The sequence below is a fragment of the Urtica dioica genome, chromosome 8 (genome assembly GCF_054948205.1).
Source record: "Urtica dioica subsp. dioica isolate 48M chromosome 8, U.dioica_male_clone48M_v1_H2, whole genome shotgun sequence".
In the NCBI taxonomy this organism is placed as follows: Eukaryota; Viridiplantae; Streptophyta; class Magnoliopsida; order Rosales; family Urticaceae; genus Urtica; species Urtica dioica.
Window position 1 is genome coordinate 26,999,900 of NC_142763.1, and position 15,687 is coordinate 27,015,586.

At 36.2% G+C, this 15,687-nt stretch overlaps 1 protein-coding gene across 2 annotated transcripts; it reads right to left on the reverse strand.

The window, feature by feature from the left end:
* Positions 1-1,855: 1,855 nt before the first annotated feature.
* Positions 1,856-10,542, reverse strand: LOC149388757 (Acyl-CoA N-acyltransferases (NAT) superfamily protein). Of its 2 annotated transcripts, XM_089624071.1 has the most exons (10): positions 10,253-10,542; positions 9,420-9,519; positions 8,942-9,037; positions 7,821-7,860; positions 4,165-4,320; positions 4,003-4,093; positions 3,783-3,915; positions 3,543-3,612; positions 2,275-2,335; positions 1,856-2,178 (listed from the first exon to the last, which is right to left on the reverse strand). In XM_089624071.1, the coding sequence occupies exons 5-10, from the start codon at positions 4,240-4,242 to the stop codon at positions 2,087-2,089; spliced, it is 525 nt and encodes a 174-aa protein (XP_089480197.1). In that variant the 5' UTR covers positions 4,243-4,320; positions 7,821-7,860; positions 8,942-9,037; positions 9,420-9,519; positions 10,253-10,542; the 3' UTR covers positions 1,856-2,086. The 2 variants fall into 2 exon arrangements, with proteins under 2 accessions (XP_089480197.1, XP_089480198.1); XM_089624072.1 differs by lacking the exon at positions 7,821-7,860.
* Between the last annotated feature and the right edge of the window lie 5,145 nt (positions 10,543-15,687).

The window sequence follows — 15,687 nt, forward strand, 5'->3', positions numbered from 1 at the left end:
GTTAATATATGGTTAAAACTTAGAGAGAAAAAGGCTAGCTAACTTGTACACTTTGATCTTTGCTGATTCGAGAAACTTTGGGTTTGAGAGAGTGGAAAAGTTTGCCTCGACTTTAATATCTGTTTGGCTGAAAAGCTACGTGGGAGGACACTTATCGAGGTTCGGCTGGGCAAAAGAGTGAAACTTAGGCCCAAATACTTGGATTGCTAAGTCAGCCAAGTGTAGTCCTCTCATTGTTGCAAGTAGAATCAAATAAGGAAGAGTCATTGGATGACTTGGGACAGAATGCGTAATCATAAAGTATCAGCTGTGAGATTTAGTCGCCTCCGTAATGGAGATTGGTATCCCGAGAGAGCTCTTTGATCGGGGAAATCTATAAAGCAAGATATTCTTCGTAGCTCTTTCTTTGATGCTTCTTCTAGGCTCTAACCCGAGTTTCGTGTTGCCTAGCATTTGGGAGGCGAGGTCGGTAATTAAAGTGGGAGTTAGAAGGACAATCGGTTCGGGTGGAGGAGCAAAAGTGAGTAATCTGCTTGTGTAGCTGGGATTTGGACTTTGCTTCGAGACATTTTTAACGAACGAGATTATAACCTTATCTTGAAAATCCCATTGAATACGGCAATTCATATTCATGACGTAGCCCCGACAAACACGTCGTGACACAGGTCGTAGTCGAATCCCCCTTTGTTCATCATGCTTAGCTGCTCATGAATCTATTTTCCACGTCCCTGTTGGGTGTGCCTTAGGCCTGTTTTGGGTGGTGTGAAGACCGAGAACCATAGCAACTTTTTTTTTTTTGGCAAAGGAAACCAGTGACCGACGAGCTGAGATGCTAAAAGGGGATATCGGAGACAGCCTCGCTGGTACAGTGCCTCCTCCAAACACAGTTAAAATCAATGTAAACAGAGTTATCTTCAGATATGGCTTTGTGGTTAGATCAGACTAGGACCTTTCTCACCAGCAGTGGCAGAGGCTATCGGAATCCGAGAAGCATTGAGCTGGAACAAGCAGAGAAGATGGCCGACGGTTATTCTTGAAGCGGATCGTTTTACAAGTCATCAAAGCTATAAGGCACCGAGACAACATGGTGTCTACTTTTGGCCATATAATTCAGGATTGGAAAACTTTTATTGCCGAATTTTGTCATTTTTCTTTGAATTTCGTAAAGAAGTCTGCGTATTGTGTTCCTCAATTGTTAGCGAGAGCGGAAAATTCTATCCCAGATTGTATTTCTCAGGAGGATTACTTACCTTCTGATATCAAGGCCCTGATGTTACAGAACCTGCTGGTTTGAAAAATCCCTTTTTTATATTAAAAAGAAAAAGAAAATAAGGAAGAAGAATACATTAAAATACAAGATGAAAACAATGAAACTTGCATATTTAATGTTGCTTATGCATTATAGATTTGATTTCTTCTTAGATTACATAATTCAGGATATTTATGACCCGACAAATTCAGCCATAATATTCTAAAATAATAATAACACCTAGCGCAGATTTCTAAAATGTAAATAAAATGAAAATAAACAAATTTAATACAGTTACAATGCCCAAATAAGTTTTGGGAGAAAACTAAAAGACAGAAGTAGATTGTGGAGACTCCGGGTTTAGGGCACAACTTGTTTCTCCATGGATTATTAAGGTCAACTTCAATAGGCTTCTATTTTCAATCTATGCAAGTACTACATGTGTTTAAGAAAACTCGATACGTAATGGAGGGCCAAGAGGGACATAATTTATCAATGAAAACCAAGCAACCACTCCATTTCATCTATATTATCCATAATACTAGTTCAGGGTCGAAATCAGAAATGTTTGTCATGACTCGATCTACTAACCTCTGAATAAATGTATTCTCAGAATAAATAAAATTGATTAAATAGTCAAATAGAAAAAGCCAAAAAGACAATTAACAAAAAACATGAAATGATACAAAACTTAGCGCAAGTGTGTTCATAGAGAAGTAAGCATCGATGCGCAACTCGTTTGACCATGATGCCTGACTTTGAGCTAATATATAACATTGCCAAACTTTTAGCATGCAGATTTTTCGTATATAATTTATATAGTGCGAGAGAGCAGAATCAATCATACTCTAATTCATCAGGTGTAATTGGGCGTTTGAGAGGTATAATAGACTTCTTTTCAACATCGCGTGACAATGCCTTCCTCATATCTGAGAGCCAGACCAATTTGCAACAGAAATGTTAGAAAATAAAGATTAAGAAAAGACAACTCATAAAATGGTTTGGGAGCAGACATAAAAACTCACCTAATCCGTCTTCTTCCCCAGAATAATAACGCAGAACCCTTCTATAAATTACATACCCAAGCTGAGAAAAAAAAAAAAAAAAAAACAACAACAAAAGAAAACAGATGTAAAATAAGCATCTCATAAGCAAATACATGGAACTTAGAGCATAAAAGAATGGAAAATTGGTTGCCTATGGGAACAATTGCTGTTCACAGCTTTATACGAATTGAAACTCAATAATGGTTTTGTACAATAAGGAATTACTCGTAGCAATTAAAACCTCGACACAACACCAAATGATTCTGTCCGTCAGTTTTATTTATTTACGTATCAATAATGAGCAAGACTACGGCCTATGCTCAATGGATTTGAATCCTGTATTTAAGTCACAACTAGTTGGTTGTTATCATTTGGGATTCCTATACCAGTGAACATTTGAAACCGATTAGAGCTTACGAAATCCTTCGATGAAAGGGGTAACAATTACAAGTAAAACGGGTATTCTAGAGACCCAGAACTCTCAAATGCCTAATCTTCCCTCCAATCTATTTTCTTCCCCAAATGATATTTTCTAACTTCTCTTTATACGTCAATGTATTACTATTTATTTTAGAATCACCCATTCAGTAAATACTTATTATTATAAGCACTCCGACCCCTAAGATCTTAACAGAGACCCCATATCCATGCTAAACCAGTCCTCCACAGAAATGAGAGGGTTTTCCATTGAAAATCGTAAGATATGGAAGTACATTTCAAATACCAATTTATTTTACTCATAATTTTTTTCTTCAAGGCAAAATAATAAAATTCATACGATATTTTATTTAACATAACCACTTAGCTTGTGTTTTTATACAGTTAAGATAGCGTAATGAAGTTCAACTACTAATTTCAGAAGTTCCCACATTTAGAATCATTCCAGAGTTAACCAATTAGTAACTGTCACAAGTTAAAAAACTTTTTTGATATGGGTGATTGTGAATCTTTGAGTACCACCAAACCTTTTATTCTCTTATTCGAGTCTTATTATAGAAGTGCTCTCGATGAACTACATGCTCGAGTTTTTTTTTCTCTGGCGATGGGGAACAGACCAAGTCTAGCAAATACCGTTTCTCTCAGCCTAATCTTTCTGAAGTAATGTTGACTATTAACAACCATGAGAGCGCAAATCTTCCCAAGAACCTCTCTCTTTTCCCACATTAACATAGAACAGATCAAAACTAATGATGCTCGACTAACAAGCATAATGTTAAAGTTCATACGTTCGGTAACAGAAATCTTACCTTTTCATACATCTTTATGGCTGGGGTATTTGATGCTCTAACGAAAAGGTCCACAAAGTACGCTTTGTCGCTGTCGAAAAAGAAAATTCACAAGTAAACGATCTTGAACCAACAACACAGATACTAAGATGTCTCTACAGAAAGTACAAATACCACAGCATAAAAAAAAAATCTAGATATTCAAAGAGTTAACAGCAAAAAATAGTAAAAAATTGAAATCCTGATATCACAAATCCTTACATCGTATCACTGATGTCTTCGAGAAGGTTCATGAGCTTCTTGGCCAGATTTTGCCTTCGGTACTCTGGGGCAACGGTCACCGCAGTGACATGACCATGCCAAGACTCGCCTTGTCCTTCCACTTTCCCCATAACTGCAATCTCACCATAACACAATACATTCTTTCATCAATACATAATAATTAGAGAGAGAGAGAGAGGGAGAGAGAGAGAGAGCTTACTGTAACCCATCATTCGGTTTCCAGGGCCTTCGGCGACATGAAAGTAGTCGGGCCACCTCGCCAAATAGGTCATGTAGAAAGACATGTTGAACTGAAATCCACAGATTATTCCACGAATCAGTCGAGCCCAATAACAGTCTGGTGATAATTGATTAAACTTACGGTTTCGGTGAGATGGTCGAAATTGACCGGAGAGAAGCGAAGAAGGTCGTTGCAGCAAAATCTGCGAATGGTCGTCATTTGGGATTGGGGGCGGACTGTGAGTGTCGGAGTCGGGAATCGTACGAAAGGCGAGTTCGCAATGTATATAAAAGTTACCTGATATTTATTTAAAATTCGAAAAACACCCCGTTATCATTAATAAGTTATGCGAATGTCTATGCAATTTTTTTTTTTTTAAGGAAGTCTACATTCCAATGATTTTTGTTGGTAAAATTATAAACAGTAAATAAAGATAAAGATAAACAAATCCTGAAACAGACATATTTCAGGAAAAACCCAACTTATTAATCTATTTTGGCAGTTATAAATTTAAGCAGCTATTTTTGTAATCAAATATATATAAAAAAAGCTACTATAAATAATTATTATATTTTTGTTTGTGTTGTTAGTGGGTGCGCATCTAAAACCCAAAGAAAAAAGAAAAAGAAAAAAAAAAAACTAAAGCAAAAAATAACTAGATTTTAGTTATTTTGTGAATGATCGTAAAGTAATTTCTTGTCAAAAATTTCCTAATGTGCTAGTCACGTGTGAATTCTGTCAAGGATTAATTTTTCAAATATAAAAAAATTAGAGATGATTTTACTTCTAAAAATGTACACTTGCTAAACTACATCGAAAAGAAAAAAAAAATTATAAACAACTAGTCTCTTTATATAGATGAGACTTTTAAATTATAGACTAACTATCTATTTATTTAGGGAAATAGTTCATATTTCTCAGACTTCCAATATTATCATTGGTTTCATAAAATTTCGTTCTTATGTGTTTGTTAATTCCAGACTTTTTTATAGTTATTCATCATCGGATTTGAATCATGGAATCGTTCGCCAAATCAGAGACATGTATTTTGTTTTTTCGAATGGTAAATAATATTTACTATCGAATGGTCCGACAGTAAATATTATTTACCATTAAAATTATCCTAGATTTGCAACCAGGATATTCGACGACTCATTTGGAATAGATGTTTAGGATCGTCGATTTCGTAGATGTTCGTCTATTGTTCTTATATTATCTGTTAGTCTAGGTTAGTCATTTAATCCTTCTTAGTTTATGTTTGTCTAGTGTAGGTGTTTAGGTTCTTTGGTTTCTTAAAACTTCGTTCTTATTTGTTTGTCAATTCCAATTTTTTTCCAGTTATTCATCATCAGGTTTGAATCATGGATCGTTCGCCAAATCGGAGACAAGTATTTTGCTTTTTCGAATGGTAAATAATATTTACTATCGAATGCCCGACTGTAAATATTATTTACCATTAAAGTTCTAAAGTTTCGGTTATGGTGTTCTATGGGTTAATCGAATTGGAAATATTATTTACCATATTTTATAGTTAATCTAACAGATAATTGATCGGAGATGCGGGGTAGGGTTTCGATTATGGTGTTCTATGGGTTAATCGAATTGGAAATCATATTTACTTACCATTTTTCCAAGTTTGAGAACGGAGACGCTCCGTCGGCTTCGGAAGTGGCGAAATCAGAAAATTGGTGACAGAAAATAAGGTCGGACGCAATATCAAAGGATTGAAGGATTCGAAATCGACGGAGAGTTCGGGGACAATATCGGAGGATTGAAGGATTTGGAGTCGGATGCGAAAATTTTGATGTGTATTTGATGAGGGGTAAGATATGAATATAATATTGTTTGGTAGTGGATTGAGTTAGTTACCTAATTTAAGTAATAGTTTTGCTAGAATTTTAAAAGAGATGGCCAATTTGGGTTAGATATTGGGCCAAAAATACAAAAAAAAATGTTGTTATTGTTCGAGCTCAGATTACTGCGAAAGTTTTTGGTGTTATTCTTTTTACTCTAGCGAGTACCTTTGCAAAATACAAACAAGTTAAGAGTATCAGCCTAAGCGACATCACTAGTTACATATTATTAGCGTGATTTATAGGAAATTTGTGTAATGGATTCGTTTGAGCGGCGGTGTTCACGAGCGTGAGTAGCGGTGGTTGCAGCGGTGATTGGGCTGGAGAGAGCGACAAAGAGAGAGAAAGAAAAGAAAGAGTGGAGAGAGAGAGAAAGAGCGGTTGTTGAAGAAAAGACAAGAAATGAAATAGTTTTATTTATTTATTTTTATTTTCGACCTAATTTCTAGAAAAGAGGAAAAAAAAAAATACAAGTCAACTAATGAATGAAACATGGAAATTTATCTTGCTAAAAATTATGATTTTTTTATGCGACAAATACCTAGTGACTTCGCATCTAAAAGCTAAAAATCTAATTTAAAATCAACATTTTTTTGTGATGCCAGTTGAAGCATTATATGTTGAAATTATGATTAATAAATTTAAAAAAACACTATATCTTCTATCAAGATTTCCTTACTTTACATATTAGCTTTAACGAGGCCAGTTTTGACAAATCCTTATTCATTTTCTTATTTTACATAGTAGTACTTTGTTTTAAAAAAATTAACATTATAATCCCTATCAATTATCATTTAAAATTGATTTTTATTTTTATTTAAAAAAAACCCAAAAATTGTCGGAAATATAATTTCCAATAAGCTTACTTGAATTTCTATTCTCGTGAAGCACGGATTCCAGTTTTAAGTTTATCGGAAATACCCTTTTTCTGTTAAACTAACGGTAACAAAAATTTTGATAAATTCTAATGCCCAAGATTAATCTTCACATTGTATTAGCTACTAAACAATGGAGAGTAGGTAAAAAACAAAGGCGTCCCATACGGAAAGTTAAGAAATGGAATCATGAAGGAAATAAGATATATATAATTAAGGAGGATGATACCTAAACTTACCCACATTAGAAATGATTTACATCAAAGACTCATGACAAAATTATTTGGTACGAAAAACACTACTAGGTAAGTTATTTTATGATATTATTTTGGAAATAAACAAATATGTGGATTTGATAATAGCCTATAATGGCCCACACCTAAAATGTTTTAGTTATGAAAAATTACACGGACTAGCCAACTCAACATTGAAATGCAAACTAGCCAATATTTCAAAAAATTTGTTTAAATACTCAATTTTGATGACGTGACAATTAAACCAATTTTTTACGTCTAGTTTTGCCTTTTTTGTTTCAATGTTTATTTGATTAAAATAAATAATTAATGAAATATTGTCTTATGATTATACATTTAAACTCATTTACTGTCACGACCCGCAGGACACCCGTCGTCCTCGGAACGCGACTTTTCCCATAACATTATCATAAACCATTTATGTTTTCAAATGAAATGAACATAAAACATTTTCAAACGTCATTTACAAAACGTTTATTAAACAAACAGCGGAAATAAAATTAATTTACATATAAGGAATAACAAGGGTTCCTAGAGCTAGTCCGCTAAAAATGGTAAAAATTTTCGCTTTTAGAAGAGTTACAAAAATGCGGACTACCCTAGCTTGCTATCCATAAGCACAGGCCCATAATCGTGCTAACCGAGTTTCAAAACGTAAAAAGAGGTTCGGGCCGATTATCTAAACGTTATGATATAATAAAAGTTCTTTCAAAGCTATATAAAACTTTCACGAGCATATAAGCTCGGTTTTCAAAAACCTGATACCCATTTCCCAAAAAGACATTTCCTATGCCACAGGTCGTCATGAGATCTACCTTGACTAGCACTCCTGCTTCGCCTGAGCTTTTCCTTTATCTACAAGGAGAGGGATTTAAGGGGTGAGTCACACCGACTCAGTAAGCAGGATATCTAACCTAGCACTACATGAGATGCATGGTTGCAGATGATAAAATGCAGATGATAGCAGGTGATAGATTCAGAAGAATAAAGAAGTTCCATCATACAATCAGGATAACAAAAATATCATTCAATCAACATAGACATATTCAGTTTTAAAACCCCGTTCTAAAACAATCAAACACATAATCATATAGGAATCCGGCTAACAACCGTCTTCCTAGAAACTCATCCATCTCGCTCATACCGGCGCCTTACATCAGTGGACTGGCCAATCAACACTTCAGTCCGCAGCCGTTCATGAGAGATGAGTAAACCATTCTGAGAACTTGAGCCTAGCCCTCAGAAGGCCGAAGTTTTAACGTCTGGGATCCACTAGCACATGTAGGAGGGCCTTAGCGCGCGTTTGGTAGAGGGAATCAAACCCTCACCAATCCCTGGTCGATCCAGGGTTCATATTTCCTTCAGGACAGGTAAGCCACCCATCGACTTACCTGAAGCCACCCATCGACTTCCCATTAAAGGGCCTTCGGGAATGCCACTCGCTACATTGCCGACAAGAGTTCGTTATGTTTTACAGGAGCTGTCTACAGCCTACCTGTCTATCTTATTACAGGAGGAGATCTTATCGGGATAAAGCCCATTATTAACATTATTAATTTCACTGTATGGCTCTTTAAGTATTTTAAAAGGAGTTGTCGACAGCTGTGAGGCTGGACCTTCTCCTAGAACAGTTCCTCTCGGGATTGAATCCGAAGGACACCGTCTTTCCTCCTCCTGTTGTCCTCTCCATCAGGACAAAGGGTTAAAAACCTATTACAGAAGCTCAACAAAGTTTTAAAGGCTTCAAGGTTCTTAACTTGCTAATCGTTTAACCCTACCATTTTATTATCTTATTAGTTAGTGGCCGAAGCCTTATTCGGTCATCTTGTCTAACTGAGGGTTTCTCTTTGTTTTAGGATTAAACGAAAAAAACATAAACAATTATTCTACTAGGCACCATTCCCCATTTGGCACCTCAAACTTAAATCCCACTTACCCGGAATAGTTCGTCGGAGAACTCGATGAATTCCGGAGGACACTTTGCTTTACACGCTTCCCGAGACCTTTAGCACGTCCTGGAGCGTCGAGAGAACTAGAATCCGAAGTTGAAACTTCATTAGTTACTGGATTTGAAACTACTTGAAAAGATAAGGTTCGTTGTCGGGATTAGATTCGAGTCGGTTCGGAATTCGATAATTTAATTCATTATTCTCCGGTTTTTCGGAAGTCAAACTTATTCAAGACTCACGTATTTTCGTATCGAGAACAATACGAAATAAAATCCAATAACATGCTTATGAGTCTCAAATAAATTGATCCGAATAAAAAGTAACCGAGAATTCCAAAGCGAATCAAATCAAACTCTTAAACGTTATTAAATAAATAAACATAAATTATTTATTTAAATACGCGAAATACATCACATTAATCAAATCCAAGAGTATTTAAACGCGAGACGCGATTAAAAGACTCACGAGTTAATCGAGCTTTAATTTCGATAACTCTTTTTCTTAGAATCTTCAAAACCGGCCTCGTCGCCTCCGCCTCGTCCGGTTTCCGTTCGTCCGTCTAGATCTGTAACCAAGTCATTGAATCCGATAACGAGTCAATTTCACACTTTCAAACTCATAATCAACTCCAAACCAAGCAAACACTTAACCAGCCCCGGCTGAACACACAGAATCAAACGCTCGGCAAAACACAAACAAATCACAAGAATTTCCCGATAGCCCGACCCACTAGCGCTTAAGCCATCATAACTCGAGCTACAAAACTTGAAATCGATTGATTCTAGCGGCAAATGAAAGTAGACTCATGTAGCTTTCTAACGAGATATTACAAGCATACATACGACAAGAATAGCTATCTCAAAAACAGCCCGTAATTTCCGGTTACAGTTCTGGAAATCCTGTAATTACTGCTGCGAAACACAATCTTTGAAAATTCATAACTCATTCAATACTCAATGGATTTACATGTTCTTGATCATCTTAGAAAGCTCATACAGTCTACTATCCATGAAAAATATCCAAAAATAAGAACTCAGATCGTACCATTCTGTCCACGTCGATTTACAGAGGCTACTCAAACAAACAGTTTTCCTTTTCAAAAATTCGGCCAAAATCAACAAACCCAGAAATCCGAATTCAAAACTTCAAATTCAGGTCATATACATCAACAATCGAGTCCAATTAACGTATTAAACCAATCAATTTCACGAAAATCCTCATTGAAATCGAAAACCCCCAAATTTTCAATTTCAAAAACCCTAAATCTCAAAAATCAATTCGGGTTTAGCTTTTCTTACCGAAATTCTTGCGAATCCGGAGTCCTCGTCGCTGTAACTCTCGTTCCCGGCGTCTCTTCCTCAGGCGGTGGTCACGGCGAGCTCGCGGCGGCGTCGCTTCGCTCGGTCGAGGCGCGCGCGATGGCTCGGCACCACGTGACGCGCGAAGGCGAGAGAGAGAGAGAGAGAAAGGGAAAGGGCGAGAGACGGTGGTGATGATGAGTCTCGGTGAGCTTGAAGGAGATGACCGAGAGATTTTTTTTTTCTTTGTTCGTTTGTTTTGCAGGTCGCGTGCGTGGAGAAGAAGGAAGAAGAAGACTGAATGAAGAGAAGTAGGTGATTAGAATGCCACATGGGAAAACTCAAAAGGCCCACGTGTGGGACGGGTGTCACCTCATTATTGGGCTTGTATATTGTCAAAACTGCCCCTCCTCAAAGTTTCTTCTCAAATTCGTCCTCCACCTCGTTGTACCTGGATCCTTTTAATTTTATTCTCTTTTCGAGAGATGGAAAAATATAACGAGGAAATTAATTCACTAATTTCCTTTCGAACTCCTTTCACGTTGGAATTAGTTTAAGGTCGTTAAAATATATTTTCACTTTCACCATCCTTAAATCCGTGAAAATATTCTAAAATATTATCGACCTTAATATTCTTAATTTTCCATTCTCGATTGTTTCCTCATTCATTCGAGAAATTCCTTAATATTATTTCCTTCGTTCTCAAGCACTTAAATTTATTCCAACATTCAAGTGCTTTCAAAAATCTCTTTCCTTATATTCGGATTATCAAAACTCACCATTTCCTTATTGTGAATTCTTATAATTCATTCAACACGGAGAGAGAAGAAAATTTCCTTTATTTATTGATAAGAGGAAATTTTTACAGAAGCTGACGTGTACAAAAGTCGGGTCTCACATTTACGCTCTCTCTCTCTCTCTCTCTCTCTCTCTCTCTCTCTCTCTCTCTCTCTCTCATCAGTTCAAAAATTGATTTCAATTTTTTCTTGCATTTGAGGATCGTACAAACCTCCATGACTTTTTTCAAAAAAAAAAAAAAAAACTATGCATTACAGCTACCCTCCGTCTTTGATATCGGCGCCACGCACGAGGCTTCTTTCGTCCGCCACGTTGTCGACGTCGTCAACATGTCTGCCGGCTTCACCTCCCCGAGATCGCCGCCCCCTCCGGCGCTGCCTCTGTCAAAGAATTCATGTACGCGCAGGCACAAGCCCGCCAAGGTCATTGTTGTCGAGGCCATCGGAGAGTCTTGCCGCTGTGCCGGCGCCACCGCCTACCTCAAAAGGAAGCCCGGAGACTGCCACAGTGACAACGCCGTCGTCTCCATCCTTGCGGGGCGTGCCTGATGGTTCGAGCCCGAATGAAATCAACGGCGTGGTCGAATTTCCGTCGCAAAATATCGTTCGCGGCAAGAGAGTTGGATCGGCTTCGTTTGTGCCATGACGAGGGTGGAGTGCAAGTTGGCCATGACGACTCTCCGGCCTCAGCTTCCGTCATTGAAACCCCCTCAACTGGTGAATCTCGTTTGTTTGAATTTTTTTCTTATTGTTGTGTTTATTTTGTGTTTATGTATTTTATTTGTGTTAATTTCGACATATTTGTTCTTATTATTGTTGTGTTTACATCGGTTTATTTTTGGAAATTTGTGTTAATTTTGACATATTTGTGTGTATTTTATGTTAATGTCGGTAAATTGATGTTAGTTTGCGTAAATGAATTTTCAGAAGATTTCAAATTGAATTGGGGATTTTAGTTTATTCTATTTTCGGGAATTGGATCTTGCGTGTATATGTGATTTTGTGATGATGATTTATTTCCTTTTATTTCACGTTTATTGCAGATGCATGGGTATAATTTCAATGCACGAAATCTGGAAGATTTCAATTTGATTCAGATATTGAGTTCAATATCTCGTCAGCTATACCCATTTAATGGAGGGAATAAAAGATTCATTAGGTAGGTTAATGTGGTTTATTGGCTATTGCACAAAATAAATCAAATATTAGTTATTTTGATAATTTTATATTTTGGATCAGCTACTCTACTCAAACTCCCTTTACTTATTTAGAAAGTTCTTATAACTCTTTGTTAAAATAAGAATGGTATCACATTGAGAAAAATAACCAATATGATATAAATTATCCAATATAAAAATATAAAAACATGTTAATCAACACTAGAAATTCAATTATGATCAAAAGATTCTTAAAAAAATTCTCTTTATCAATCCAAAATAAACTATTCTTAATTCTCAAGTCAATTGATGGCATACAAGAGTGCAAATTCAAGATGGAAAAAAAGTTCCAAGGAAAACAAAATGTCAAGACCAAAATAAAAGCATATGTCTACATGCATTTTTCACCACTTCAGCTTATATATTTTGCTGTCCTCTACTACTTATCTCTTCTTCTTGAGCAGCTATTTCTTCATGCCTGAGTTGTTAATTATAATATTTAGTGAAGGAACTAAAAAAAAACATTTGAGACTAAAACTTAATCTCTCAAACTTTTTTTATTTTATTTCTTGTGGACACTTTACCACAAAGTTTTCTTAGTATGACCGGCCTTCCACAATTTCCGCAATGCATAACCATGCCATATATCTTCTAGCTTTAGTTGCGACATGTGGTTCTTCAGGCTCTCTCCTTAATAGCTTTTTTAGGTAGATTTCAGGAGGTGCTAAGGGATTCGATCTTGGATAAGGTCAAGTTTCTGAACCATTCATTCCTCTAATTATTGGTGCATAAGATCTTAAATATGCCTCCTACTCGTAGCATTCTTAAATATAATTTGATGGATCGAAATGCCTTTCAGATATGCATGCTAAGGCATGGGAGCATGGAATTCCACTTAAGTTCTATCTGTTATATCCACAGGTCTTTTCACCAATATTAGATCATCACTTCTTGCTTTTATACAAGGCTTGAACTTGAAGTAACAACCAGTTCAAAAGTGTTTTTTTTTTTTTTTTTTGCAGTTTTTTCACTTTCTCACTCTTCAAAATATAGTTTAAAGATATTAAATGCTAAAGTTTATTTTCTAAATTTTACCCCTATAACAACATATACGGTCATATAAATTTATATTAACCAACGTTTGGTTATTGATTAAAAAATAGCCATTCTCATGACCTAAACAAAATGAGTATGACCTTGTATTCAAAAACCTGCTTTTTTTTTTATATATATAGGAATTCATAATTAAAAGAATAAATGACAAGATTGCTCCCTGAATTATAGTACGTGTGACAACGTGTCCCGTAAAATATAAAATCGATCAAACCACCCTACAATATCATGCTTTGGACGCTGGTGGTCGTTCCGTGTATCAATATCATTAAAAGTCAGTTAAATCTTAACGTTTTTTTCACGTGGGATACATTTATAGCGAAGTTACGAATATAACCCCACAATAACAAAAATATATTTGGTTGTTTGATATATGAATAAAGTCAAGATAATATTCATCACCCAATTCGAGATAGGGTTAGAAATCCCCAATTTTCCCAAAATCAATTTCATAGCTCGATAACCAATTAAGGTTCGATAGCCCATCATTTCTCATCTTTGTCGCTCGTATACTGGTCTCTTGGATACTCGTCTCTCGTACGCGATATGGAAAGCAGTCAGAGCATGTCGTCGAATCGCAAGAAACCTCGTGTCGTTGTCGAAGAACGAAGGACGGCGTGTTTTTGCGAGATGAGCAGGGTTGAACGGACTTCGTGGACTAGTGATAACCCAGGAAGACAATTTTTTGGATGTCTCACGTATAAAGTTTGTCTGTGTTTTGTATTTGTTAATCGATATTGAGTTTGGGCAATTCAAATATTGAATTGGAGTGAGTTTTTTGTCAGAATTCGAACTTAAAAGGGTGCGGGTTTTGGAGTGGATGGAACCACCGATGTGCTTAAGAGCAAAGAAAATTATTCTTGGATTGTTGAACAAGATCAATACACTTGAAAACGTGGAGCATTTTTTGGTGACTGAACATTCGGTAGACCGAGGACCATCTCAAACAAAAAATGAAGAATCAAGTGATGTGATTAGGGTGATTGCTAGTGAAGTGCACAGATTGAAGTTGTTGCTTACGATTGTTCTTTTCCTTATTTGTGTGATTTTGTTTAAATAATGCAATGTTATTGAACCATTGTGTGTTCGACATGTAACCTATCTGTGGAATTATGTACGCAATGTGTTAAAAGTATGTGTTCAACATTGTGGCGTTATGTTTACATTTGGTTGGTTCTTAATTATGTGTAAAGACGATGCAATGTTCAACATTGTTGCAGTCACAAATAGTTTCAGACATAAACTAGTGTAAAAACTAGTAAGTACAAATAATTAGAAACACATTCATTAGATTAAAGAAATGGCACAAAACATTGTCTTTGAGATACACATTACTAGGCATTTACTTAGTACAAAATAGTGGGATACACATTCATTACAATTCTTGTGCATAAGTAATAAGTTAAGCCTTTTATCAAAAAAAAAAAAAAAAAGTTTGTAGGGCATTTACATACATTAAACCCTGACCCAAAAGTATTCAAACTAAGGACAAAAGATAGGCTATGCATCTTTGTCCTGAGTAACACAAAATCACTCTCTGAAAAGCCCCCTAAGCTCCATGACTTCCCTCCAACCGCTGTGAGTCCTAAATTTTGGGCTTCGCTGTAAATGGAAAGAAAAAAAAAATCTGACTCCATATCCATTGATGACTAGAAGTTTAATATGGTTTAAGGTCCGTTACCCTTAAATTTGGTTGGCTTTCTTGTGTAGCTGAAGGTCCATGACTAGCTTAAGTTGTGTGATGTGGTGCTCGAGCTTGTTGAGGTGCTTGAGCTCGCTGAGTGATTTGTCTCCTGTTATGTGTAGTTTATCTCTGAAATTTGTGAAATATTGTCATTTCCAATAGTATATTCTATAATTTACAGTATAGGTTGTCAATATTATATACAAAAAGTACTTCTTGTTGTTTATTGAAACACGTGATCTTGTTATGTCCATCCTTGCCACAGTTTGAGCATGTCGCCGTGACAAACTTTTTAATTATTCTGGTTACACGTCGAGGAACGATTTCGTCATGTTCAACTCGCCTCAACTTCTTTGGCCTTCCAGGTTTTGCTCTGTCAGGTGGCATCTCCATTGTAGTCAAGCTTGTATTATTGATCACTCGGATTTATGGGCTTTATCCTGTTTTCGTATGTTTTAGTGTAGGATTCTTTCTTATACCAAGCTGACACATGCTTGACTGGGTCCTCATGCTTTTTCCATATGCAACTTATTGCATGTGAGCACGTTATATAACACACACACACACACACACACACACAAACAAGTTAAGACAAATCTTAAGGCTTTATTGAAATTTCTTAAATATTCAATAAAGAGTAATGATTAACTGACAAATCCCATCGCCTGTAAGAGCACGTATGAC

What these genes read in the sequence shown, in the direction of transcription:
- LOC149388757 (XM_089624072.1), bottom strand. Translation starts at nt 4,242, where the DNA reads ATGACGACCATTCGCAGATTTTGCTGCAACGACCTTCTTCGCTTCTCT. An exon ending in TCGACCATCTCACCGAAACC is followed by an intron (nt 4,094 to 4,164) that starts GTAAGTTTAATC and finishes TGTGGATTTCAG; the next exon opens with TTCAACATGTCTTTCTACAT. An exon ending in CCATAAAGATGTATGAAAAG is followed by an intron (nt 2,336 to 3,542) that starts GTAAGATTTCTG and finishes TTTTTTTCTCAG; the next exon opens with CTTGGGTATGTAATTTATAG.